This window comes from Ictidomys tridecemlineatus, chromosome 14 (assembly GCF_052094955.1).
Source record: "Ictidomys tridecemlineatus isolate mIctTri1 chromosome 14, mIctTri1.hap1, whole genome shotgun sequence".
Classification (NCBI taxonomy): Eukaryota; Metazoa; Chordata; class Mammalia; order Rodentia; family Sciuridae; genus Ictidomys; species Ictidomys tridecemlineatus.
Genome location: NC_135490.1, coordinates 6,884,429 through 6,910,896, shown reverse-complemented (window position 1 = coordinate 6,910,896; position 26,468 = coordinate 6,884,429). Strand labels below are relative to the sequence as shown.

The 26,468-nt window shown below is 45.7% G+C and overlaps 1 protein-coding gene and 1 long non-coding RNA gene across 7 annotated transcripts in view; one reads left to right on the top strand and one right to left on the bottom strand.

Moving 5' to 3' along the window:
• Positions 1-26,468, top strand: part of Msra (methionine sulfoxide reductase A) — a 326,527-nt gene that overhangs the window by 228,597 nt on the left and 71,462 nt on the right. For all 6 annotated transcript variants that reach the window (XM_021734523.3, XM_021734521.3, XM_005337228.5 and 3 more), the window contains one exon: positions 15,955-16,061. In XM_021734523.3, coding sequence (XP_021590198.1) covers positions 15,955-16,061 — 107 coding nt within the window. The remainder of the gene's footprint in view (positions 1-15,954; positions 16,062-26,468) is intronic.
• Positions 24,339-25,719, bottom strand: LOC144370260 (uncharacterized). The gene is made up of 2 exons (XR_013430154.1): positions 25,477-25,719; positions 24,339-25,314 (listed from the first exon to the last, which is right to left on the bottom strand). It is a non-coding gene; the product is annotated as an uncharacterized LOC144370260 (long non-coding RNA).

Sequence of the window (26,468 nt, the reverse complement as noted above, 5' to 3'; positions counted from 1 at the left end):
CTTCAGCAATAGAAAATGAAGTTGGAGGAATTATTATACTTCACATTAAAAAGTCCTAAATTAGATAAGAGAAAATCAGAGCTGATAACATTCACAGGAACTAGAATTTCTAGGCTTCAGTAATGGCAGGCTAGGTCACTCAGAGCAATTTACTCACTGAAAGCAATTTAAGATGTTGGAAAAATATTAAAAACATTGAAAGCATCACATCAAAGAGCTGACGGAGTTATATGGAATTGTTAGCTCAAAATGGGAGAAAGCACAGGAACCCACCCAGGTAAACAGACACTTAGAGGAACCAGTGTTCCCGGGGAATTTTCTGGTCACAAAAAAATGTGAATTTTGTGAGTCTTTTTAAGAATTCGGAGGATGTGACAGACACAATTAGAGCCCTTGACCTGAGGGATATATGTAAAACACTACCCAGAACTGGGGAATATACTATCTCCTGAATCATACATGGAACGTATGATTCAAGGGGCTTAAAAATCACGTAGATTATGTTTCTCTTACCATCATACAACTATGCTAGAGATCAGTAACAAAAAAATATCTAGAAAATCACCTTATGTTAGGAAATTTAAAAATTTCTAAATATATTCATCAAAGAGAAATCAGGATGGAAATTAAACGATGATTAATACTACATATCAAAATTAACAGGATATAGTTAAAACAATTGTTAGAGGGAAACTAAAACCCTCAAATTCATCTGTGGGAATTTAGAGGAAAGGCTGAGCTAAGCATCCATCTCAAGAACTGAGAAAATCAACAAAAAAGCAAACACAGTGAAAAAGAAAGAAAGAATATGGAGCAGAAATCAATGAAATGGAAAGCACACCAGCAGAATAGAGGTCACAAAGCCAAGAGCTGGTGTTTCAACATGGCTCCCAAACCAGGATAACTTGTTAAGCTGATCAAGGAGAGAGTGTCAGGGTACAAATACCCAGTAGCCAAAATGAAAAACGGGCCATCACTACAGATGCTCCAGGACATTAGGAGCAACTTTATGTCACTAAATTTGAGAAATTAGATAGAATAAATTCCTTAAATCATAGATTAATGAAACTGAATATACCTATGATCATTAAAGAAATTTAACGAGTGTTTGAAAAGCTTCTCATAAAGAAACCTCTGAGTTCAGATGGCTCGGGAGTTCTACAGCATTTAGGGAATAACTGCAGTCTTCCACAGTGTGCAAGAGAGACACAGTTCACCTTATGGCCCTAGCATAAGCTTGATACCAAAACCTGAAGATATGAGAAAAGAGATGATAGGATGGCCTTATTTATGCACTTATATGCAGAAATACTAAACAATTAACAAACTAAGTTTAAAAGAAATTTTTAGAAGAATCTAAAAATCATGGCATTGGTTTAGTATTGGCAGCTGAAAGATTCAGTGATGGTCTCATTTGTAGTTTGTGAACATCTCAATCCTCTCCAGATTTTTTAATTAATATATAAGAAAATAATATGTCATGACTAAATTGTTCCAATTGAAATAAAGCATGATTTAGCATTTCAGTATTAATTCACGTAATTAATCACATTAGCAGATTAAAAGAAAAAAATATAAGATTATCTAAATAGATGCAGAAAAGATAACACAATTCTAGCATTCAAATGATAAAATCGGGTAAAACATGACTTTCTTAAACCATGTGTGTACACAAACCTACTGCAAGTGTTGTACTGCTTAATAGTGAAACACTGAGAAACCACAGCAGTGCCAATCCAACTTTTAATCTGCACTGTGCCGAGGTCCCAGCTTGTACAGCAAGTCAAGGAAAGAAGCAAAATGTATAATGACTGGAAAAAAAAAAACAACTACCTTTCTCCCACTGCGTGTTTGTTTCCTGTCCTCTCTTGTAGTGGCCAGGTGCTGGGTTCTGCCAATGGGATGAGGCAGAAATAATACAAGCTGCTTCCAGGCATGTCCCATAAGAGCCTCCAGCCTGACCTTTGAGCTTGGAATGTGGGTGCCAAGGGAGGCAGACTTGAGGAGCGACAGGCTAAAATGCTGAAGGTCCTTCTGCCTAGGCTGAAGAGCTCACTGACAGAAAGGAGTTACCAGCTTCTCCTCATTGGGTTTGCAAGACCAAGAAATAAACTTCCATTGAGTTCAGCCCTGGAAATTTCAGCATTTACTTATTTACCAGGCATCAGTCCTTGAATTGGAATGCTTCCAAAAAATCTTAAGAATGGCATTGGCTTCGTGATTGGCAGTTGGAACCTCCAGGGATGGGTCTCACTTATGGTTCGTGAACATATCAATTCTCCCCAAATTGCTTTATAAGTTCAGTGCAGACCCAAATGATATCCCAACAGTTCTGTTGTTCTTTGTGTGGATTTTAGTGTTTAAATGGAAATACAAATGTCCCGGAAAAGCAAAGACATTATTTCATAAGAAGATGGAGGGCTTAGTCTTCTAGATGTCATGGCTAGTTATAAAGCTACAGGGGTTAGGACATTGTGAATCTGATGAGGGGATGGGTGACCAATCAGCACAGTAGAACAGAATTCAGAAACTTATCCACACATACATATCTGTAGACAGGTGACAGTTGGCATTTCCTAGGGAAGTAGAACTTTATGATCAATAGTGCTGATTTATGGGGCTGGGATTGTGGCTTAGTGGTAGAGGGCTCCCCAACATGAGCTCACCTAGAATGGTAGGGACCCGGGTTCGATCCTCAGCGTCACATAAAAATAAAGGCATTGTGTTGTGTCCTTCTACACCTAAAAATAAATAAATAAATATTTTTAAAAAATTAGTGCTGATTTTCTTAAGGAAAAAATTCCATTGGATTTTTACCTCACACCATACACAAAAATTCATTCCAAGTAGATTTATAACCTGAAAGTGAACGGCAAAGGTACAGAACTTCAAGGAACGGTACCATCATGACTTTGGGCCTGGGAAGCGTTTCCTACACAAGGCACAAAAAGCAGTAAGCACAAAGGGAGAATATTTAATCAGGTCACCTATGTTAAAATCACAACTGTGGTTCATCAAAAACACTGTAAAGAAAAGCCAACAACACAAAGATCACACTTGATGAAGCATTAATATCTGGAATATATAAAAAAACAGATTTTAAAAACTATGCAATAAATTTTTTAAAAAGACGCCTAGATAGGAAAGCGGGAAAAGTACAGAATAGTCCTTTTCAAGTGAATAAATATATGATACGATAAATTATGATACTGTTAATCAGGAAAACGTAAATCAAGATCAAGTGAGAGTCTGTCACACACCAAGCAGACTGACAGGGAAGTCTGACAGGGACAGATGTAAATGAGTTGGTGAGAATTCAGAACTCCACGCTATCTCAGGCAGTAATGTGGCCTTGCAAATCGGTGCTCCCTCTTTGGAAAAAGTTTCCAAGTGTAGTTAGGTTGGGGACATGCAAACCCTAGAAGCCACAGCTCTCTTTGCAGGTGTGTACTCAAGAGAAACGTGTGTGTGGTAGAATGTGTGTCAGGAATGTCCTTGGCAGCCCTCGCTGGTCCTTCTCATCACAGTAGACCGGATATGTCCACTGTGGTGTCATCGAGGAGATGTTTCCAAGCCGTGAAACTGAGCAAGATGGAGGGGTCTCATGAACAGGATAGTACAGGAAGAGCCAAACCACAGGGTCCTCTCAGTTACATAAACTTAAAAAAAGGCCAAACTGAACTAGAGCTGTGTCATCAGGAGGACACGTGGAGGACTGGTGGTACTCCATCTCTTGACATCAGTGGTGGCTATGTGAGTGTTGACTTTGAATTAAGTCATTATAATCATATTATATCTTATATGCTATATAATATTAAAGTGAGCACTTTAATAACTGTACTTATGGTTTATATACTTTAGTACGTGAATGTTTTATGTACTCCCTGAACTGAATCTGGAAAGTAGAAGGCTAACATGCCGATCACTACTTCTGTTAATGGTACAAATTGTTTCCATGAAGACCAGTTCTGTATGCACACGTATGCTTGATGCTGATTCTGTTAACATCTCGTAAATCCCGTTCCATGTCTAATGTTCTGTAGCGTGGTACGCTGGCTGACTTGCTGCTGTGAACTGCAAGGTACGGATTGGAAATGGTGACAGAAAGTTTAGTGTTTTGAAAGTTTTCTTATACTTTTGTTATTTGAGTAAATGTGACATGGAGTCCCAGAAGACATATTTTTAAATGTGTCTTTAAATATTTACATAAATATTTAAAATATTTCCTTTCACCAGCTAGAATTTCCCTTTTATACAAGCAAAATCTTCACTTAGATAACTTTTTACATCTTAGGAAGAAATCACCACATCTTTTCAAAATAATTCATTCATGATTATAGAAGTAATGTGTACTCATTACTGAAAATCAAATCCTTGCTCTTTGTTTTTAAGGGTATAGTGAGTACTTGGCGCCTCTGCTGCTTAGCCATCTTCGTTTTTCCCTTGAGATGTATTGCAGGGAGAGAACATTGGGAAAATGGTGGTGACCCCAGAGTATTTCCTCTTAGGGAAACCCCCACAGCTCACTGCGTTCCACTTTACGTTTTTACTTAAATGGCATTTATTTACAAAGTGGGGCAGCAGTGGTTGGGAGCATGGGCTTTGGAGTCAGGCGGTTCCAGATGCGGCCTGGCCTTAGCAGGTGTCCAGCCTCTTGGAGCGTGTGTCTCGTCTTCTTGGAGATAATGATGCTCCCGGCACCTGGAGAACTGGGTGGATATTTCCAGTTAGGCCCAGTGGCCGGCCCGTGGCGAGGGCACCAGGATCACAGCTCTTCTGATGCTCACATGAACCATTAGCTGTTTGATGACCAACCTCCTCCCTCCCTTCTTTCCTTTTGATGAAACAAGGGCTGGTCATTCATTTACTCCACGTCTTCAATTTGAAATGAGCTGTCAGTTAAAATGGACAGAAGTGATTTCCCAGTCGGGTCTGTGAGATTGTTTCGTATTACTAAGGCTTGTCTCAAGCCCCAGAGAGGCAGGCCAGGTGTGCCAGGAAAGGGTCGCCTGGGTAATGAGCGAAGGCTCAGGAGGGGCAGGCTCACTGCCGGTGGAGGACTCGAGGGCACTGTGCCTTCTTTCCCACGGAGACCCCATTTTCCTGCAGAAGGCAGGCAGCCACGCTGAAGGAGCGCTGTTTGAACTGTCCCCTGATGCTGGTCATCCCCGGAGGTCTTCTTGTGCCACTGTAGCACACAGGTGGCCTTGGAGGTAAACTAGCAGTCAGTTAGGAATAGGACGAACTCTTTTTGTGCTTGGAAATATTCCAGTTCTGAGCCATTCATTGGTCATTCCATCTTCCTTTGAGTTATATTTTGAAGATGTGAGTGGGGTGTTCAGAATTCAGGAGATAAAGCCACAGTGCCGAGCTTCTCCCCACGCTGATCTCACAAGAGCAATGAATCCAATAACGTGAGACGACATGCCATCCTGAGTGTCACCAATGGCAGGGAAGGCTGTGGCCTTTCTCTCAGGTAATGTTCCTTGGGCATGTGCAAGCCATATGCTGACCTAAGAAATTAGCTCTCAAATTATGAATAGTTAAATATACTTGTCTAATAATGCTTGAATACACATATCTAACACTTAAGTGTCAGAACATAGAAAGATATAGAGCCAGAGGTGGCGGTAAGGTGGCTAGGATGAGCGCACAACTGGTTGAACAGCTCTGGTCTCAGGTCAGCTTCCCTGCCCTAATCAAATCAACACATGTACAAAATCAACGAGTATCTTTATCAACAAAATCAACACGTATACATTATCTGTTAAGCTGGGTCCATTCCAAAGTGGCCTGGTGAGGCCTGCAGAGCCTGAGGCGGGATTCAGTGACTTGTTGGGAATGTGCCCTCCAGGAGCACAGGGGAGCGGTAAGAGGGTGCAGGGAGTGGGACCCAGAAGGCAAAGAAGCTGAACAGGCGTGGCCTCACTTAGGCCTTGGCTTAGAGGGGAGAGGGGGGTTCTGGGGGTGCCTGGGTGCCTGAGTTCTGGCTGATGAGACACGAGTGGCAGTGTTACGAGCAACTTCTAGGACTACTGTTAAAGATGGAGGGAGTGGGAGGCAGTTTTCCGCACTTTTCCTCCTTCTTCCTGTCCGCACTCTGGATGTAATACACGTTACAGCAGAAGTAACACCCTGGGAGGGAGGCCATATGTAAAGGACAGTGGAGAAGAAAGAAGGAAGGAACCCGAGTCCCTGGGTGACCATGGAGCCACCCTACTACCTCATTAGAATTTCCCTTATTTTAAATGAAAAATAGATATGAGTCTGCCTTGTGTAAGTCACTGTTGTTTTCCATTTCTGGGTGCATTCCAAAGTGGCCTGGTGAGGCCGGACAACAGGTGTCACAGGGGTTTTCTGAGTGATGTGGTAAGATATCACCAGCGAGGACACTGTGAAGGAAGCTTTCATATTTCTATTTCTTTCCTGCCCAGACTGTTAAATGGACTGATTTTCCTTCTTCATACAGTTGCAAACTTATGTCTATAATGTATACTTGATGATTTTGATTTGTGCTCACCCAGAATCTATTCTTTCAGACTTTCATTGTGTGGCTTAAAATGCAATTTTACCAAAAAAAAAAAAAAAATTAAAAAAAGAAGAAGAAAGAAAGAAAAGAAAAGAAAAACAGACGTAGGAAATTTTGTGTTCTTTGATGGAAATCTCCATGCTCTTGAAATTGGGGGTAAAAGACAATTGAACCACAGTGGCGCCCACCAAAATCAGTGGCTACAAACAAAAATAAGAGTGCTAATGAGCTGTGGCTCTTCCAGGGCAGCCGGGCCCTCTGATGCTTTCACTTCCTCCTAGTCAATTGATTGAAAATGAAGACTTGGCAGTTGATGACATCCAAAGTCATGGCCACTCACATAGTGGTGGGCTCAACTAGGGCAGTTTTGTGCCCCAGAGACACCTTTGCTTGTCGCAGCGGGATGGGTGCTGGTGTGTGGGCACCGTGGCTAGAGCCTTCTGATGCATCCACGCGTGTTGGGGGCCGCCCACGGAAAAGAATCCTTGCTTTGTATTTCAGCAGTTTAGTTGTCCAACAATGTAATTAAAACACCTGCATCTTACTTAGAGAATATTAATTGATTTCTTGGTTTTTCCCTCTGTCTTGAAAGTAGCCCAAGTGCACTTAGCTCCTCCAAATGACCTTGTGAACCCTTGCTCTTATCTCCTGGTGGACTCACATGGAGTCCACATTGAAATGTGAACCTGGGGTGTTTTGATTCGAAAATTCAGGAACTGAACATATTTATATTGTAGATCCAATGGATTGTTTAGAGTCAAATTTTCTTGCTTTCACTTTATGTTTTGAAGGGAAATTACTTTAATGAATAGCCATATGGAGAGTAACTGATCAGAATAACTGGCTTTTATAAAGTTTACAGGAAAATCAGCAAGTTGAAAGTATGATTCTACATAAAACCTGTGAGGCCGAGGGTGATGTGGAGGAGGGAGTTTCTGGCCTCTCATTTCCTGCATCATGTTCTTGCTCTACAAAGGGGAAAACTGGAAGTGATGCCCGGGGGCTTTGTCCTTGGAAGAGAAGGGGTGAAACCCGAGTCCTGCTCTTCTGGAAGCAGCAGTAGGGTCACCACTGAGCTGGCCCAGGACTGCAGGGAGCTGTGGGCTTGCTCGCTCCAGCGGCTCAGTGCCAAACCATCAGATGCTCTTAGTAGGCACTCCTGAGTCAGGGCCACTCAGAAGGCCCTGATGTCCAGGCTAGGCTGATCGTCACACACCTCAAGGTATGAGGTCAAGATGGGTAGAGGCCATGGAAATAGAAAGGACATTGGTGACGTATTTACAGGAAACATAGTAAAAGCCAGGAGATCGCCTGGCCCCAGGAGTGAGTGACGGGCTACAGGATGGAGGGCAGGCTTGCTAGGAGAGTAGGCACGTCAACGACGCATGAAGAAGGTGGAATGGAAGACGACATGCTCATGCTGAGAACAGAGCCCCTGGGCTTCAATGTGGGGAGCCCTGGTGGGGGTGTGGTGCTGCTGGACTGAGCCTCAGGAGAGCTGGGGTTGCAGGTCAGGTGTAGACTGTCAGCCGGAAGGGGCAGGAAGGCAAGCAGTGACCGGGCCCAGGGACAGGGTGGTGAGGAGGGTGATGGTGATGGAATGGTCAGCAGTGGGAAGGGTGGAGCCGGGGCCCAGGGGGAAGACACTCAGGTGGAGCAGAGTGACCAGGAAGAGCCAGGACTGAAGGATGAAAACAGAGTGAGGGCCTGCCTGTCCTAAGGATCACATCAGGCTTCTCTGCCCTCTCATCCGAAAAGTTCTGGCATCTTCTGAGATGGAGATCCAGCTCTTTGGTCTGTATTTAATGAACCTCGAGCATATTTCACAGACTGGGCTAGGTTCCTGAGTGTCGCTGCCTGAGGAATTTTGTGATTGTTCAGTGGTGTGCTGGAAACTCTCCCCCTGGATTTCTGCATTGCAAATCTCGGGCAGGGGCCTGCCATTGCTGAGCTCCTGAGTGAGATGCCTGACCGTCCCACAAGGTACCAATTGTCATCCCTGGTTCTCCACATGAGGAAACTGAAGGTAGGTGGTTTAGGACCCCGTCGGAGATTACACAGTTGATTAATGGCAGATCTGGAGTTAGAATCTGGACCTTTCCTAAGACAGAACCCAGAGCTATTCCTGTGCTTCATGAGCAGACGGTGGGCTGGCTTCCAGGTTTTCTTAGCAGCAGGCTACTCAAGAGCAGGATGTGGAGTCCGTCTTGGAGAGAGCCTCTCTGCACCTGCGGACAAGATGCTCCTTTAAGTTCTCCACGATGGAGATGGTTGCCTCTATGGCACTATCAGGTGGTGGTGACTCCTGGGGCCTTGTAAAGGCATCACCTGCAGCAACTCCTAACCTGAGCTTCCCTTTGACATTCCCAGGTCCAAACATATTTTGAATTTCCTGTCGGAGTGGATTAAACAGGTCTGGTTATAAAAATGAGCTGCAGTCCAGACAGCCCTGGGAGCACGTGAGATCTCTTCTTCTCTGTGCTTTATCGTGGTAAAGCAGGTCTCTGCTTTCCAAGGCTTTCCTGGCTCCACTGACAGGGAGAGAAATCTCAGCACAGTCTCAGGATGGTTTGTCCCTTGTAAATCTTCTGTGGAGATGGTGATGGAGAAATCTCAAACAGTGGGTAGGTGCCAAGAGTCAGTCCTCATCAAGAGCACCCAGCACCCGTGCCTCATGAACCCATCAGGAGTGGCGTGGAGGATGGCCAAGCACAGAGCTGATTCTCAGCCCGGTGTCCTCCTTGCACCCCCACAGCACACCTTCTGCTTGCCTGCCTGACCACGCAGACCGCCCAACAGAAACTTGACTGCTTAGTTTTCTCAAAGCCAGATGGAGGTCTTGGTAAACTTCATAGCACTTGTTGAGTCTGTGTAAAAGAAAATTTAGGGTCAGCAATGATTTATATGCACCCAGGATTCTGGTTTCCTCGAGGCCAATCTTTATATTGGTCCTCTGGTCCCTGGTGTGACTTGTCAAGATATTGTGCGACCTTAAGCTCGACTGACTGGCTTTATTTCCTACCAGGCCCCAGTCCTATCTCTGCACAATCCTCAGAATACACCCAGCCATTTTTTATTCCTGGGCTCTAGGCTACAATATTCCTCCCCTAACCTGATACTCCATATACAGGAACAGTTTGTTCAACTGTCTTTTGATTATTCTGCTAGAACATCTTGTGCATCAAATTTGAAAGGAGAAAGGTCTTTGGAGTCAGATAAACCAAGACTGAAATCATAGGAGACCCATTTAGTTGATAATGTGACCCCAGGCAGATAATGTCACTTAATGTCTCTTATCCATAATTTCCTTTTTGGAAAGACAGCTTAGCCCTTCTTCACAGGGATGAAGTGAATGTGCTGAATGAAGTTCACAAGAAGGAAGCAGAAGCTTTGGAATGGCCTAGCCCCCTCACTCCAGAAGCACAGTACTGGCAAAGACCTAATGAAATGAGGTGCAGGGTCAACCTCATAATTGTTCCTTTTCCTCCGCCTTCTCTCCAGGTTATTTCCTGAGACCAAGGATCATATCCTAATTCCTCTGGAACCTCCCTAATGTTGAGTACATAGTTGGCATTATGCTTTTGCTGGAGAGAACATATCTGTTTGCAGGAGAAGGAAAGACATATAGGATTTTATTCCATTTTTCAATGGAATTTTTTTCTCTCTGTTCTCAAAATAAACTTTGGCTATTTTTGCCTCTGGAGAATGGCATCATAAAGCTGTTTGGATCAATCCATGACAGTCGGCCATTTCATCTGCGTTGTGATTCAGAGGGTGGGCAGGAGGTCTGGCTCGCGTACTTGCAGCAGCTCCTGGGTGTTGGTTTTCTCATCTGGTTTTTCAGTCCACTGGGCATCAAACCATATTTCCTAGGGAACCATCTTTCCCATCTGGGCTTCGAGCTTGGTGAAGAAGGCTGATCCTCGACAAGTGACAATTTGGGGCTTTGATAAAGATGCTGACCACGTTGTGTTGCTCTTCAAGCAGTGCCAGCTCCTTCCAGGCCCCTGAAGGCACCATGCTGTTCCATATTCAGTCCTTACCTTGTTCTGCCTCCTGGAGAAACTTTCACCCATGTTTCTACCTCCTTCTCATCCAGATGAGTCATGTCTGTCTGCATCCTTGCAGACTGAAGCCCCTCCCCCACCTCTCATAACTTACCTTCTTCCCCGTCTGAACCCCTGCATTATTCATACCTGCACAGATTTTTCCCATAATGTCTTTAAAACTAGATTATGCTTATTGGTCTCTCTATTTCTCTTTATGGATTATGTTTAGTTGAAAAATAATACTGTAGTTTTATTTCTTTAATCCATATACCTAGTACCTTACCTGAAATAGGGAGGATGCATGGATTGTTACCAAGAAGGCAAACAGGCAAAGAAAACTTTTCAAAGTTATGAATGCTGATATTCTTTCTTGCTAACACTCTGTAGGCCTTTTCTTTCCCTCCTATAATATGCCAGGGCTGTGTATTTCAGGACATACAAAGTAATGCCAACAGGCCCAGTTTTTCCAAACTTTGGATCAGATGCCAAGAGGGGGACCACTTGATTCATCAGAGAGCCCTTTCACTTCCTTAGGTTTGTCTTCCATTGATTATCAGAGTTAAAATCTAACTAGGAAGATAGTTCTGCTAAAAATGTACTAGAGAGTTAAACATTAGGTGGGTGGTATGTTTTCTATGCACATAAGACAAATGTTGATTCATCTTTGGATTCATAGATGTCACCTCTGCTCTGTGACTGAGAGTTGGATGTAAATAAAGCTTTTTGAGGGACAAAAAAATGGCAACTTCTAGAGAATTTTGTATGATGTTGTTCATTATTTTTATTTCAAATTAGCTGTTCTGAAGAGTTCCAAATTTGGTGAGAATTGTAGGAAGGAAAAGTTCTTAACACCTATGTAGTAGTTTACAGTAAGCAAAGTACCCAGGGCCTGTCTTCTTTCTACAGCAAACCTATGGTTAGACCCTCATCAGCTGTTCCACAAACAATAGCAGTCAGTCCTAGGTTGCTCCTAGTAAGCCCTGTTCCCACCTGTGAATGAATGGCTGTTTTGTGTTCATGACACAAACCAGTGGAGCTTGGAAGGATGCCGAAGTGTCGAAGTGTCAGGTGATGCTGACAATGCAGAGGCAAGAAGAAAAGTCTTAAGGTTTTCAATCCATCGAGCATCAACTCATGCTTCACAGGAAACCACCTGATCCACATTTCCAAGCCCTATCCATTTGACACCCGTGACCTGAAGCGTGCAGGTCAATTGCACAGTGCACATGTGGGTACGGGTGTGTGGTTTTATCTCAAGATATTATGTCTTCTCTTCAGGATGAACTTTGATGGGAAAAAAACCCACTCACATTGTTGTGTGTGACTGTACCAGAGAGTCTTTTCATCTTTTCAGATGTGAGGGAATGTGGAGAAAGGCTTGGGAGTCTTCTCTTTGTCTCCTATCATATTTCACTTGTTAACACTTCTTCCTTATTCTCTGACCAGTCAGGTGCTTGATCAGAGTGACCAGGAAGAGAGTGGGCATTATTATAGACACGGGAGGTTTTAGTTATGTTAAATTGGGATCAGAAGTTTGGGGATATAGGTTAAGATTTCTGTTTGCAGATGGTGCTTGTAAATGAGTAAATGTCGTCTCTATTTCCATTGAATGACCAGTCAGTTTGGGTTGATGCAAAAGGAAAGGTGAACAGTGTTTACGATGTTAGTTCCATTTAAGGCATCCAGAATGTTTGGGGAACACCCCACATCTGCACAAGAAAGACAGCAAGGGAGCCACACTGTGGTGACAGTCAAGTGATAGCCAAGGGATCCTGGCTTCAGGAAGGGGTCCTAAAGCCTTTCCCTGGGTTTTATCGGAAGTTTATAACCTCCAGTTGTATAACTAATCCACGAATTATTTTTGTATAAATGGGTTATCTTGCACAGTTGCCTACAGTGACAGTCACCGGCCTCTTTTCTGCCTGACCACATGACACTGTGAAATCTCCCTTAGATCACCATGTGCTGCGCCCCTCCCCTGACTCAGGCAATGGCAAGGCCCTACTGAGGTGGATGGTGCAAGGCGTCCATCCTCTGGAGGAGCGCAGCATGTTTCTGGGAATGGGCTGGTTTATTTCTGTATTCCTTTAATAAATATAGTTGCGACTTCTCATATGACCATTAAGTATGAAGGAAAAAACATGACTTTCCCAATTAATGCAAATACTTCTAAGAATAGATCTGTTTGCTCTAAATGCAATGATTCAGCTGTGGAGCGTAAATTATTAATGTCTAATGAAAAACTCCCTGTATTCCTGTCAAGGAAGTTTTTGAGAAATTAAATTAAAATCTAGAGAAGAAAAATTAATGTTAAGAAGATAGATTAGTGCTTAGTACTGGGCAACTTGTTCTTGTTCCTGTGCACAATGGTTTGTGCTCTTACTCCTGTTTGATTAAAATTAATAACAAGTCAACAACTTGCCGTAATCATGGCACCGGTTCCAGCCAGTAAGTCAAGAAAGAATAGTCAAGGTATAGGCCAATAGTTTAGGACATTTCTAACTATTATTAAAAGTTAACTAAGCAGAAACAGCTCAAAGCAAAACGCGAACTGAAAGTACAAATGCTTGCTTATGCATAAGCCAAGATACATTCTTCTATTCTAATTGTAGCTACGTAATATTTTGTTTCTTTGAATAATGATTCCTGTTTTGTAACCACAAAGTACTGTGAGCCTGCCAAAATGAAAAGTATATATGATCAACTTCACAAGTAAAGATTGGGATCAGCACCTTCACTTTGGTGTCTGTGTTGTTTCTCCACCCCCTCTTTCGCCGACTCCTCACCATCCGTTCGTCTCCTGAGACCCCCTGTTGGAGCTGGTCTCCGACAACCATGTCACTGCAGAGAGGATCTAAATACAGGCATACCCTAAGGGTTTCTTGTGCACTCCTTCTACCAGGTCATATGTGATATAATGAATGAAGTGGGCTTCTTCAGTGGAAGAGGCCACTGGTAAGCACATCCTTAGAGTGGTTCTTAATTATTCCCACCTTGTTTGCTAAACACAAGATTTTATCCATAAGCAACAATTTTCATGATCCTATAATAATTCAAAGACCTTGAACCAAATACGTAGATGCTTATTGTCTCCAATGTATGGAGCATATGGGAGCTTTACAAAGCTTATTTTGAAAAATGAGTTGTAGTTGTAAGGTGCCGGGCAGCCAAAACCCCACTTGTAAGTGAGGGAGGGAGAATCAAAGGAGAAAACAGATGGCCCAGGTGCCGGGGAGTGTCTGTGTCTCCAGTGCGTTACTCACCACTAGAATGGACACTCTGTGGAATCAGGCTTTCTAGTGCCCATTGCTGTATCCTCCGTGCTTGGAAAATGCAGCATGTACTAGAGAGTTAATAAATTATATTTATGTGAATAAATAGTGAATATGTGACTTACACAGAAATGAAATTGAGATTTGGTACTAAATGGTGCTCGAGGAGTGAGTTGGTTATTAAATGAATATTCTGGTGTTATTCTTGGTATTGACTCTTGAAGCCCCTCATTAGTTCCTGGTCCCACGTGGCCTGTCCACACTGAGGGAAGCATGGGATTCTGAAGGCCGGAGGAGGGGGCTTCTAGGGAGTCAGCGAGGCCGGGAGTGGGAAGAAGTAGATGCCAGAAGTAACCTCTCACACACGCCTGCTCATGTGCACACACGTGTACACACACAGACACAGACACACACACACACACACACACACACGCAGCACACACAGACACAGACACACACACACACACACACACACACACACGCAGCCTGCGTAGCCCACGCTCCACCCTGCCTCTGCTGTTTGTCATGATTTCAGCCTCTACTTTTTAAAATTTTTTATTTGTTCTTCTTAGTTACATGTGACAGTAGGATATTTGACACATTATACATACATGGAGTATGACTTTCAGCCTCTATTTTGGTGTCCTCCTTCAATGGTGAATTCCTCTCAGTCCCTCACCTGCCAGAGTGAACCTTCGGTGTCTTTAGCCACTGCAGTCGCTTCTGCTGGCCCAACTCTCCAGCTCCTTTATACACTTTCCCTGTAGCTCTTAAGGTCATTTTGTTATTTGAATTTAATGGTGTGAATGAAATAAGATGAGAAGAGTTTGATAGATTGATTCAAACTCTGGTATTGACCAAAGGGGCTTGGATCACAAGATATGAGCTCACATACTCTTCATGTGGAAGCATTGTTTTCTTGTCAGATATTTTGGTCACAGTGAAGCAAAAGCTAACGAATGCAGAAATTTAGAAGACAAAAAGTTTATCTGAGGCTTATAGTTTCAGAGGTCTCAATTCATAGATGACCACCTCCATTGCTCTGGGTCTGAGGCGAGCAGCTGCTCACCCCTTGGCAGCAGAGAAGCAGGGGTCAATGGGAAGGGGCCGTAGGAAAGACCACGCCCCAGTGACGCGTTCTGCAGTCACTCCCCACCCGTCTACAGTTACCACCCAGTCCATTCAGGGTGGACTGATTAGGTTACAGCTCACACAATCCAATGATTTCACCTTGGAACATTCTAGCATTGTTTCACACGAGCTTGGGGGGACACCTCATATCCAAACCATGACACATGGCTCTGTGTCTGAATTATATCGTGCACTGAGGCTCTCAGCTCTGCCCTGCAGAAGGCTCAGAGAGGAGGGGGGTGGACAGCACATAACAACAAAGCAGAGTGGTCATCTCTAGGAGAGGGACCTCAGAGGCCCAGTGGAGCCAAAGGAGACAGCGGTAACTCCCAGATGGGGAGGTTGACCATGAAGGGTGCTGCAAAGAGATGCAGAAACTAAGTCTTGAAGGCCAAATGGGAGCTGGGTGCATGCATGTGCATGGTGGGGTGCAGCGTGAGCATTGCACACGGCATCCCAGGGAGAGGTGCTGGGAAGAGTGGAGTTGTCACAGCAAGCCATCCACAGCACTGGGAGCAAAAATGTTGCTGATGGTTGAATAAGGAACCATCAGAGCATCCAGCAGATTCTAAAGTCTTGTTCCTCAAAGTGAGATGTGGTGACCAGCACCACCTGTGAGCACATGAGGAACGCAGGTCCTAGGGCCCTCCCCACTCTGAACCAGAGTGGCCCCTCAGCTGGACCTCCAGGCAACTTGCATTGTGCTCATGTTGAAAATGCAGAACGGTCCTTATGGAAGGTGGGTCCTCTGTTGGAGGAGTCTGGGCACTTGTCAAAAGGGAAAACAGGGCTGGGGTTGTGGCTCAGTGGCAGAGTGCTTGCCTCACATGTGTGAGGCGCTGGGTTCGATTATCGGCACCACATATAAATAAATGAATAAAATAAAGGCCCATCAACTCTAAAAAAATATTTAAAAAAAAAAAAAAGGAAACCAATTCTTGAACCACATAATCTTCTCTGTTTTCCACCCCAGGCATGCGCCAAGGCCACGACCATGGCACCCAGTACCGCTCGGCAATCTACCCATCCTCCGCTGCGCAGATGGAGGCAGCCCTGCGGTCCAAGGAGGACTATCAGAAGGTAGGCCCCCCCACCTGCCGCCACCCTGACTCGGGCAGCCCTAAGGGCCGAGGGAGATGGGTTCCTTTCATCTGGAACTGTGTTCCGTGTTGAACAGCTTTTACCTGTAAATTGTCTCTTCTCGGGTCCTTTTTCATTTAGACTTTTATTCCCTGGACATGTGTGGTCGTAGTCATGCAGGGGGCCGCCAACATCCAGCTGCTCAATTCACATGTTGTCTGTGTGACTTAATAATCATGTGCCTGAATCTTAGAAATCATGTGCAAGAGAGAGTTTCCGCACGAGGCTTAGGTACCGGTGATCTAGCGCACCTGCAGCTGCGTAGTAGTGGTGAGGGTACTAGAATAGCAACGGCCAACTGGCCGGATGTTGGCTACAGGCTGATTACTGTTTGAGGTATTTATAAGTGAAGGTATTTCATAAGTCTCTCATTGCACCTTTCTATATAGACACATAGATATGCTTAGAGGTAGGTGTATCTCTCAGTATCTTCACATAAACTTGTATGCAGTCATCTGTTTCTGAGATCCTTATTTCTAGTTTTGATACATATGAATTTCTAACTTGATGATTGATTTCTAGTTTTGATACATATGAATTTCTAACTTGATAATTGATTTCTAGTTTGATACATATGAATTTCCTTGGTATAATTTCCTAGGTGTAATATACATATCAAACAATCAAAAATTTGCCTGTGAAAGGTGAAATGGTGAGCTTTTATGCCATAAAGTAGTCCATCTTTTCTTTCATATTTACCTTAGAACATATTTTCGAAACTGGGAGCCACAAAGTAGGGGAGACGTGGTTTTCCCCGTCGGCTTCCCAGCTGACTGAGGAGGCAGTGTCTGGGCAGGTGACCAGGACTGGCCCTCCTCAACTGCATGCTTAGATTTGTTCCTAAGAGCGGGGGGATTCTGCCAACCTCCCGTTCCATTCACTCTGTTTCCCGTTCTCCCTCTTCAAGGTTGGCATTTAGTCCGTGTCACTGCATTCTGTGGCCGCATCTCATGTGCGCCAGCTGTGACACGACTTAGGTTACTAAGTGTAATGGTCGTCACTGGTTGCCCCCAGCGACCCCTAGCAACCAGCTTCTTCAGCAACTTCTTTATGTGTGAAATTTAGAGTGACAGTATTGCTTACCACAGAGCAGCCATTTGGACATAAAATTAGCTGATTTTATCACAGGGACCAATTGTTCAGCTAATTAGATGTGCAGTACCGCCGAGGGGCCGGAAACCAAAAGGGATCTCCCACCTAAACTGTGGTTTTCTGCAAAGCTGGCTGGGCTGTGGATCCCGGCTCGCGAGGCCGAGGGAGAGAGGATGCTAGAGAGGTTTGCTGATTTCCTGCCAGACTGGAGGGGCAGGAAGACCTCAGGAGAAGGACCACGTTGAGGAGTGAAATTGGAACTTCACACTGGGTGTGCTGGCCCTGAACCGCAGGGTCATTCCCACCGAGCTGGACAGCTAACTGCTGTGGGGTGTTCTTGCCCTTTGAGGAAGTCTTTGTAACCTCTCCCTAACCTCTTCTTCATATTTAAAATTTTTCCTGAGAGAATTTCACAGAAGTATTATTTGCTTATAACACTGATTAGAAGATATGATCAAATGTATTATCATTATTTTTAAATATCAAACGTGGACAATTGACCTGCCAAGTAAGCCTGTGAGACATCTCTGGCATCCTAAACTGAAGCAGGCCTGATATGGGTGGGGTGGTCCACATGGGATTCTCTTATCCTGAAAATGTGGCTCTTCCTCACTTAGGAATTAAATCTTTTGACCACTGAGAGATTATGTGTCTTGAAATGTGAATGTCAATTAACAAATATAAAGCTAGCTCTCTGGGCCATAGGACCTAACTTCTTCCCAACTCCTCAAGGTTTGTGAGCAGAAAATACAATTCTTCTGAATATTTATTAAAAGGGAGAAGAAAAGCAGAGTTTTCCTTTGTATATGTTGTACAACATACTGAGTCCTTTTTTTGGCGGGGGGTGGGTACTGGTGATTGAACCCAGGGGGTGCTTAACACTGAGCCACATCCTCAGCCCTTTTTATTTTTTATTCTGAGAGAGGGTCTTACTAAGTTGCTTAGGGTCTCACTAAGTTTCTGAGGCTGACTTTGAATTGTGAGCCTCCTGCCTCAGCCTCCCTAATCACTTGGATTACAAGTATGCACCACTGTGCCCAGCCATATTAAGTCTTAATAAGACTAATACATTTATGGATGGAGCAAATGCCAAATTACCCACTATATTTCAAATATAAAAAGTGTTACAAAATCTGTCTCTATCAGTCTTTCTGTTCAGCCGTCCACCCATCCATCTACCCACCCATCCATCACCCATGTGACTGCTCAACTCACGTCAGAGTCAGGAAGGAGAGAGAGAGAAGGAGGTGGCAGAAAGGGACCCTAGGGAAGAACACACCCCCAGTGACCCACACCCCTGCTGCCTACAGCTGCCACCCAGTCAGCCCATTCAGACTAGGAAGGACTGACTGGGGTACAGCTGTAATAACCTAACCATTTGCCTCTGAATATTCCCGCATTAATGTGAGCTCTGGGGATACCTCGTATCCAAGCCAAAATGAAGACCGTTATTTATGATGTTCACTGAAGCAATTCATTTTTGCTTCTTTAAACTCAAACATGTAGCTTAACTGTCATACCTCACCAATGACACTCATGTCTGTGGTCCACACCACCCACAGGGCTCCAGCTCCCCACCCGTGAGTGCCTCCTTGTTATTTCCACTTCCTCTTCAACAGTATATCTGAAGGCACCTTACAACACAGCTCAAGGCCCCTGTGTTCCTCCTCTGCCTGCCCCCAACAGCCTTCCCTATGAATCACCCCCATCCGTGCCTGTCACTCCCCCTCACGGCCAGTTGGCCAGATTAACCCAGTTCTACCTCTCAGCTCCATCTCTAGTTTCCCTGCTTCTCTTTCATTGTCATGTTCATATCATACCTTAGGCCACCGTGATCTGTTCCTGGGCCACGGAGCCTCTCCTCTCTCCGTGACTGTGACTACCCACACAGGACAGCAGAGGTGGCTTTCTTAAATACAACGGGAACATGCCCTTCCCTGTGCCCAACTTGTTCCTGCCTTCCCTGTTGTGTTTGGAGTGAAATCCAAAGCCCTTGGCAGGGTCTACCAGGTCCTGCAGTCATCATGCCATCTTCCCATGAGACATCTGTAACTGTCATCAGAGTGCCTAAATAGCGTGGCATATCTGAGATGTGACAAATAGCTCTTGCCCAAAGATCAAGCACTTCCAGGGGCCTCGATGAGAACCACAGGCGCTCAAGAACTTGTGAACGCCATGTAGAATTATCCCAGGTTTCCTTATGTTCCAAGGTTAATTCCTGTGTGGACCCGCTGTTGCCATAGAGACCAAATCTACAGGTTGTGGACTTCTGCTGGACTAGGGGTGCTGACGCCAGGAGGAGCACACTCTCTCCTGCACCCTGGTGCTCCTGAGCCCAGAGCAGGCTCTCCTGACCCGGGGAGTGCCAAGGTTGCGACTGTACCCTGATACTTGCTGGGATGAAGTCAGACATTGGCCTAGAAAACCACCTCCCTTTCCTAATTTTTGCCATCTCTGACTTGTCACCCCATATTAGTCCCTGATGGCTGTTGTAACCAATTGCCACAAACCTGGTGACTCACAACCACAAGAGTTCATTCTCACACAGTTCTGGAGGACACAAATCCAAAAGCCAACTCCCTGAGCTCCAATCACTGTGCGGGCTGGGCCGAGCTCCCGCTAGAGGCGCAGCCACGAACCCTTCCTTGTGGTCCAGTTTCTAGTGGCCTGGGACCTCCAGTCTCTGCCTCTGTGGTCACGTTACCTCCTCCTCCTCTGGTGCGAATCCTTCTCTGCCTCTCTCTAATATGAGGGCAGTCGTGGTTGGATCTAGCACCCCCTGCCAGGTAACCCAGGACAAGCCCCATCTCATGGTCCTTAGTCACGTCTGTGGAATCTGCGCCCCATAAAGCAAGATTCACAGGTTTCAGGGATCGGGACGTGGACACTAGGGAGGACCACTGTTCAGTACACAGTGCCCCAGGACTGCTTTCCCACCTGCCACAGTCCCCTGTCCTCCCCCGAAGGGGAGACTGAGGCTGGGACTCTTCCTGGCACTGTTCTGTTAGGTGTGCCCCGCTCACCAGGCCGGAGCCCATCTGGCTGCTCCGAATCCCAGGCCGCACTCTCAAGTTCCCTAGAGAGGACAGACTTGATTTCCTCCTCCTTGAGATCCTTGTCTAGTTTAAAGGGAGGTGGAACTTTGTATAAACTTATCCCTTTTCAAACATTTCTGTCTTCCCAAAGGATCTGACTTGACTCCTATACCATTTACTAAAGTAGCATGCTGAAATCACAACAGCAAAACATCCTTAGGGTTTGAAGGATGTTTGGGAAAGCAAAGGAGAAAAGGCTTTCTGTGTCTGTGTGTGGAGGGGAGAGGTCACTTGACTTTTAGACAACTGGCTTGGCAAGAGTATCCTAATGCTCTCTCTTGGTCTCTATCTGAGCCATGAGTTAATTTCTCTGATCAGAGAAATGAGTTAATTTCTCTGATTCAGACCACTGCCTTAACCCACCTTAACTAAGTGTGGATAACAAGACTTCCCTGTAGGTTCATTATAAGAATTAAATGAGATTTTATATGTCTGTATCTATATCTGTACACTGGCTTGCAGTAGTAATCAATATATATTAATCAACTTGAGCCCCTTTAGTTTTCTGATCCAGAAATTAGTTTTAATTATGCCAACAGAATTGAGATGAAGCGAGTCTACTCGATGAATCGTCCTGCTATAGCTGGACCTGTCTCCCCACCAGGAGGAACACGTGGGACCCCTGTGTTTCCTGAGCTTCTATAGAACATGTCCTTCTTGCCCTCCCCCATCTTCCTCAGTACATTAATAATTACCTGATCAAATATTAATTATGTACTGATTAGTTGCCAGACTCAGGTCACAATTGTTTTTCACAAAGGCTTCCTGAAGAAAGATCTTGTGAAGTTGATTGTAATGAACTATTCCATTCACAGTCCCTAAAGCTCATCTGTCAGATTTCGTAGGAGACTGCAGGGAAAGCCCTAGGCACTATTCTGACAGTTATGATTAGGTAAACTCTGTGGAGCTCCCATTTACCCAGTGCCTAGTACGGTGTTGGCTCCTGGCAGATCGTCAGCAGGTATTTGTGGAGAGATGGAGCAGACGGAGAAGTTCACTTTCTTGTCCCTTTTTATGGACTAAATATTTGTGTCTCCCTCCAAAAAAATTATATGTTGGAGTGCCCCCCACACAGTGTGATGACATTTGGATACAGGTATCAGGAGTTAGATGAGGCCACAAAGGTGGCGCACTCCTGATGGGAAGACCCAGTGTCCTTAAAGAAGAGACTCCAGAGTGCTTGCTCCCTCTGTCCACTCCCACGCACAAACAAGTCCTGTGAGCAACCCCCATCCCTCCGCAAGCCACCAGAAGGGGCTTCACAGTGAAACCTACCTCACCAGCACCTTGGCCTTCCAGCCTCTAGACGGTGACAGCAGATGTCTATTGTTGAGGCTGCCTGGTTAGTGGCCTTTTGTAATAGTGGCCTGAGCAGACTACGCCTTGCTGTGTGTTCATGTGGGGGTGGGCATCATGGCCCTGGGTGAAAACGTCCAGCTGGGGCCCTGGCTCCGCCTTCACCCACCATGACCTTCAATGAATCTCTGCAGCTCTAATTCCTTGTGTGTAAAATAGAGAAAACAAAAACAGTGAAATTTTTCATAAATCTCCACAGTTCTCAGCACTTTCCCCCATATTATGCTGAATGACCTTTGAACCCATACTTGGGGCTAGAGCAGGTTCTATTCTCTTACCTGCCCTGGGAGAAAATTAGAGCTCAGAGCGGGTCATTCACATCCCCAAGATAACCCTGACACTAAACTTAGAGAGAGTCACTTGATTGTGAATTCCACATGCTTTCACCCACACAGCGTGTAGGCACCTGGTAATCTGTCTAGCACTTTATGACTCTTAGGGTGTGACTGGGCGACTCCAGACACAAGATGGTCAGCAATGGCTTCATCTGGCTTTTTCACAGGCCTTCAAATTTCAAACCCTTGTTCAAATATAGGATCAGGGAATCTTCCTTTCAGAACTCCTCGGCCAAGTTATTTCTGTTTCTGTGTTCCCAGGGAAATGGGTAGGTTGCCTGCTGGAAGGATTCTTTCTCAGGTCTATTGTGTTCATGTCCTGCAATGTTTAAAACCAGCGAGGGAGCTCCAGTGGACTCCCGCTTTCACCAACGCTGGAAAATCACACCAGTGTAGACGTGGGTAAATGTCAGTTGATATTTTATGGTTTGGAGATTATATACCTCTTCTTCATCTTTAAAAAAGAAAAAAATTGTACTGTTGTTTACAGCCTGAACTTATGATTTAAAATGCTCATGGCAAGTTCCTGAATAATTCAGTCATTTACCTTAGTCGGAGAGAAAAATTCCCCTTTGTATGCCCAGACATAGAGTTAGAATTCCTCTTAGACCTCTCTTAGAGCTTTGAGATTGTAATTAAGAGTATTATTATGAACTCTAAATAAGAACTTGCAAAATAAATATTTTTAAAATGCCCAATTCTGGGTGACAGGCATCTATATTTCTATGTGTGCAGAGGTACAGACAGCAAGATCTTTAGCCTTAATGGTTCAGTTGCATCTGGGTGATTATTTTCATTTCCACTTATTACTGTGTGTTAGACTCCCTGTATACGAGTACAGATTGCCCTTTCTTGCACTGTATTTAGAAATCTCTGCATTACCCCTGGGCATTTGTTCATTAATAGGGGGTGGGGAGAGGAAAAGCTTGCAATAATGGACTTTACATATTAAACTGTGTGCATCCACATTCAGTCCCCAATCACAAATCTGGTTTGTGTCACTGCCCTCTGGTGGTTGCAGGCCTTCACTGCAGTGTCAGGGAAGCACTTCCCCAGGGTGGAGTTGGGCAGCAGTGGCAGCTTCCAGAAGCAAGGCAGACACGGGTATTGCTGGGTAATCTGTCTTTCATTTGCATTCACTGCTTTTCATTCAAGTGCATTGCAGTCACCCTAGGATTCCAACTGATGGTAGAAGAAAGCATCCTTGTGAGGGCCAAGTGACATTTTCATTTTAGTGGAGGTGTAGATACAAAAATAACCCCACAGAGTGACATTGGAACAAATGAATTCAAATTCTCCATGGGTAACACTCTAATTCATCTTTCAAGGGCAGCACAGGAAGTCCCTGTGGTATTCAAGATGATTTTAGGATGTATCCAGATGAATCTTTTAAATTTTAATTGTTACATGTTTAATATGTATTAGGTGGGTAGGGAATGTTGGAGCCTACAATTTCATGAACGTTTTTGCTCAGGTGAGGTCAGGAAATGGTACCCACACTCACGCCCAGCTGAGTTCTTTGTAGGGTTGCATTTTCTCCTAGTCTGGAGATGGATCAAAAGCCCATGGAAGTGCATGGATAATTTGGGGCCACATGGCTGTGTTCTTGCTTGTTGTATGACCTTGCATTGTTAAGTCTGGGTTCTTGATTTTTTGAGCAGGATAACAGTGGTGCCCTCGTAGGTATACTGTGGTGTGTATGTAACATATCTGTCACAGAAGAGGTGCTCAGTCAACGCCAGACTCTTCCTGTTCATCTCAAACACCCCAGGAAGCTGCTCACAGCCAGCAGCCCTCAGCATTCCCATCATGCTTTGCTTGTGACACTCCATCAAACCCATTCTGAGAGTTTCTGTGCTGCTTCTCCCTCTTGCCAATGAATGGAATCTTCCCTGCTTTGCATCTTTTGCAACACCCCATAGAGAACTTGGCACAAAGCAGGCACTCTGGGAATGTTTGTCCCATGAATTCAACCCAAATGCAGAATAACTATCAGCAGCATTTCCCATCCTCCCACACGTTCAGTGCCTGTCATGCCCCAGAATAGGACAGGACCTGTACCTTCCTCGGCTTGTCTCCCTGGTTCTCCTGGATAAGTGAAAAGAACCAGGTTGGGATCGGGCCCCTAGGATGCAGGCAGGGAGGGGAAAGGCCACAGTGCGTTTTGCTGCATGCCCTTAACATCACCTCTTCTCTGAGTAACTAATATAGAGGTTTGTTTTATATACACGCACATAGAGTCCTGAATTTCAGTGAAAGAGAACTGCAAGCAGTGCAAAACATTTCAAACACCGCATTTCAGCCAGGGTCGGATCTATTTTAGAGACAACAAAAGGGCCTTTGTTGTTGAAGCAGGTAGATTTATAAGCCTTGCCCTGGTTTGGTCTATATAAAATGGCCTTCGGAATGACATGATCAGAGAAACCGCGAGAGGAGGAGGGGGGCGCAGAGCCCTTTCATTTCGGTGGCGAGAGCGTGAACTGGGCTTGCAGTTTCCTGCAGAGGCGGTGCGTCCGCCTTTCAGACGCCCCTTGATTTGTCTGGGCTCCGCGTGTTCCCAGTTTCCCGACTCACCCCGCACGGCTCCCCGGCCGGCCCCTAACTGGCCGCGGAAGGCCTGCTCGCGCCTGCCCGCGGAGGCGCTGTTCATTTAAGGCTCGAGAGATCAGAGCTTCCGTGTTGGCCTCCCGCAGCCCGGGAGCGGAGATGAAAGGACGTGGGTGTCTGTGCGTGTGTTTGGCGGTAAAGGACCGGCAGGGAAAGAAAACAGACGTCAGGCCCGCACGGACTTCAGACTGGGACCCTCTCCCTCGGGCGGGGGGACCATTTAACTCCGGAGGCGCCGCCCCTCCCCGCGCCCCCACCGCGCTCCCCACCCCCACCGCCCTCACCGCGGCCCACGTGACATCTGTTCCGGGCCCGGCCGAGCCGACTTCTCGTTGCCATGGCAGCCGGCGGAGCGAGCCCGCCCATTGGCTGCGAGCGCCGAGGAAGAAAAGGCCCGCAGTGCCGGGGTCGCGCGCCCAGCGCCCGCCCTCCCGGTGCGGTCAGCTGCGCCCGGCCACGGTCACGCGGCACGGCGCCGCGGGTGCCCGCGGGGAGCGTCCCCCGCCGCGGTGCGCGCCCGGGACGGCGGATGGGCCGAGGTCAACGCCATTAGCTTCTCCCTCAAGTGCGGAGCGTGTGAAGGACAAAGCCGAGCGCGCCCGGCGAAGTGGGCTGCCCTCTCCTTCACCTTGAACGCCTCCGGGCTCGGGCCGCTTTTGTGGAGTTTGGGTTTGAAATTGGGCAGAATGACCCTTTCTGCTCGCAGCCCTGGAAGGGTGAGAGGGCGGGCCTGAGTTGAGCTGACTCCAGATGGCATTTCCCTTGCCCACTACCTTACCCTGTCGCCCTAAACGCCAAGAGGACCCAATTCCAGGGCGAAACCCACACCTGAACCTGATTGTTTGAAAGTCGCTTTCCTCCTGGCCTCACCTCCGAGTTGACCCAGGCAGTTGAATTACTGTTCTGGCCTGAAGTTGCGGTTACTCTCCCCTGACCCCCTTGGCCAGGCCAGCCGGAGCCCCGTTCCTGATCTTGTATCTGGCCAGACGTATGAGACAGCCTCAGTGGGGAACTGCAGCTGCCCCCCTCAGTTCCCTCCTCCTGGGGACCTATTGCACCAGCTCCACCCAGTGTCCTCACTCCCCAGAGCTAGTACCAATCCAGGGCTGTCTGTGACCGACCCCACCCCCACCCCAAACTAAGACACTGAGCACAGGTCAGCACAGTTGGGGGTGGAGAAAGAAATTCACAAACATTTTCTTATCTGTTCTTCACAGTGAGCCTGGGCTGCCAATTCCCAAGGTCACCCAATTTGCAAATGGATGAGCCTGGGATACAGGTACAGACTGAGTTCTCTGCTGGCAGGAGAGAATGTCTGCTCACGCCATTCCCTCGCATGGCCAAGTAGATTTCACCCAGACAAGCCACACCCTGGCAGTGACATTGGATAAGTTAATTCCTACATCCCTTCTCTCCTCACATTTTGCAGGGCTGAGGATGGAATCCAGGGCCTTGCCGCTGGGCACGGGCTCCACCTTGCCTCATTCTTATCTTGTCTGTTTTACATCTTTGAGAAATGTTTCATTAGTGCTTAATCTGTCACATTCAGGGTTGATGGGTTAGGAATGTTTGTGACAGAAACACATATATAAATCCAGAAACTTTACAATACAGCAAAATTTTGTAGGAAAGAAGTATGAAGAAGACAGACCTAGTTTGGGGGATCACTGTGCCAAGGAGTTGGTTGAATAAAACACTAATGTATTATTTTTACACATATTCACACCAAAGGTTCTGGGTAGTTTTGGTAACTCACAGGGTTAAATACCCAAGCACTTGTGATAGGAAAAGACACACACACACACACACACACACACACACACACTTTTAAAAATGTCCATTCCTGTCTGGCTTCCTTACAA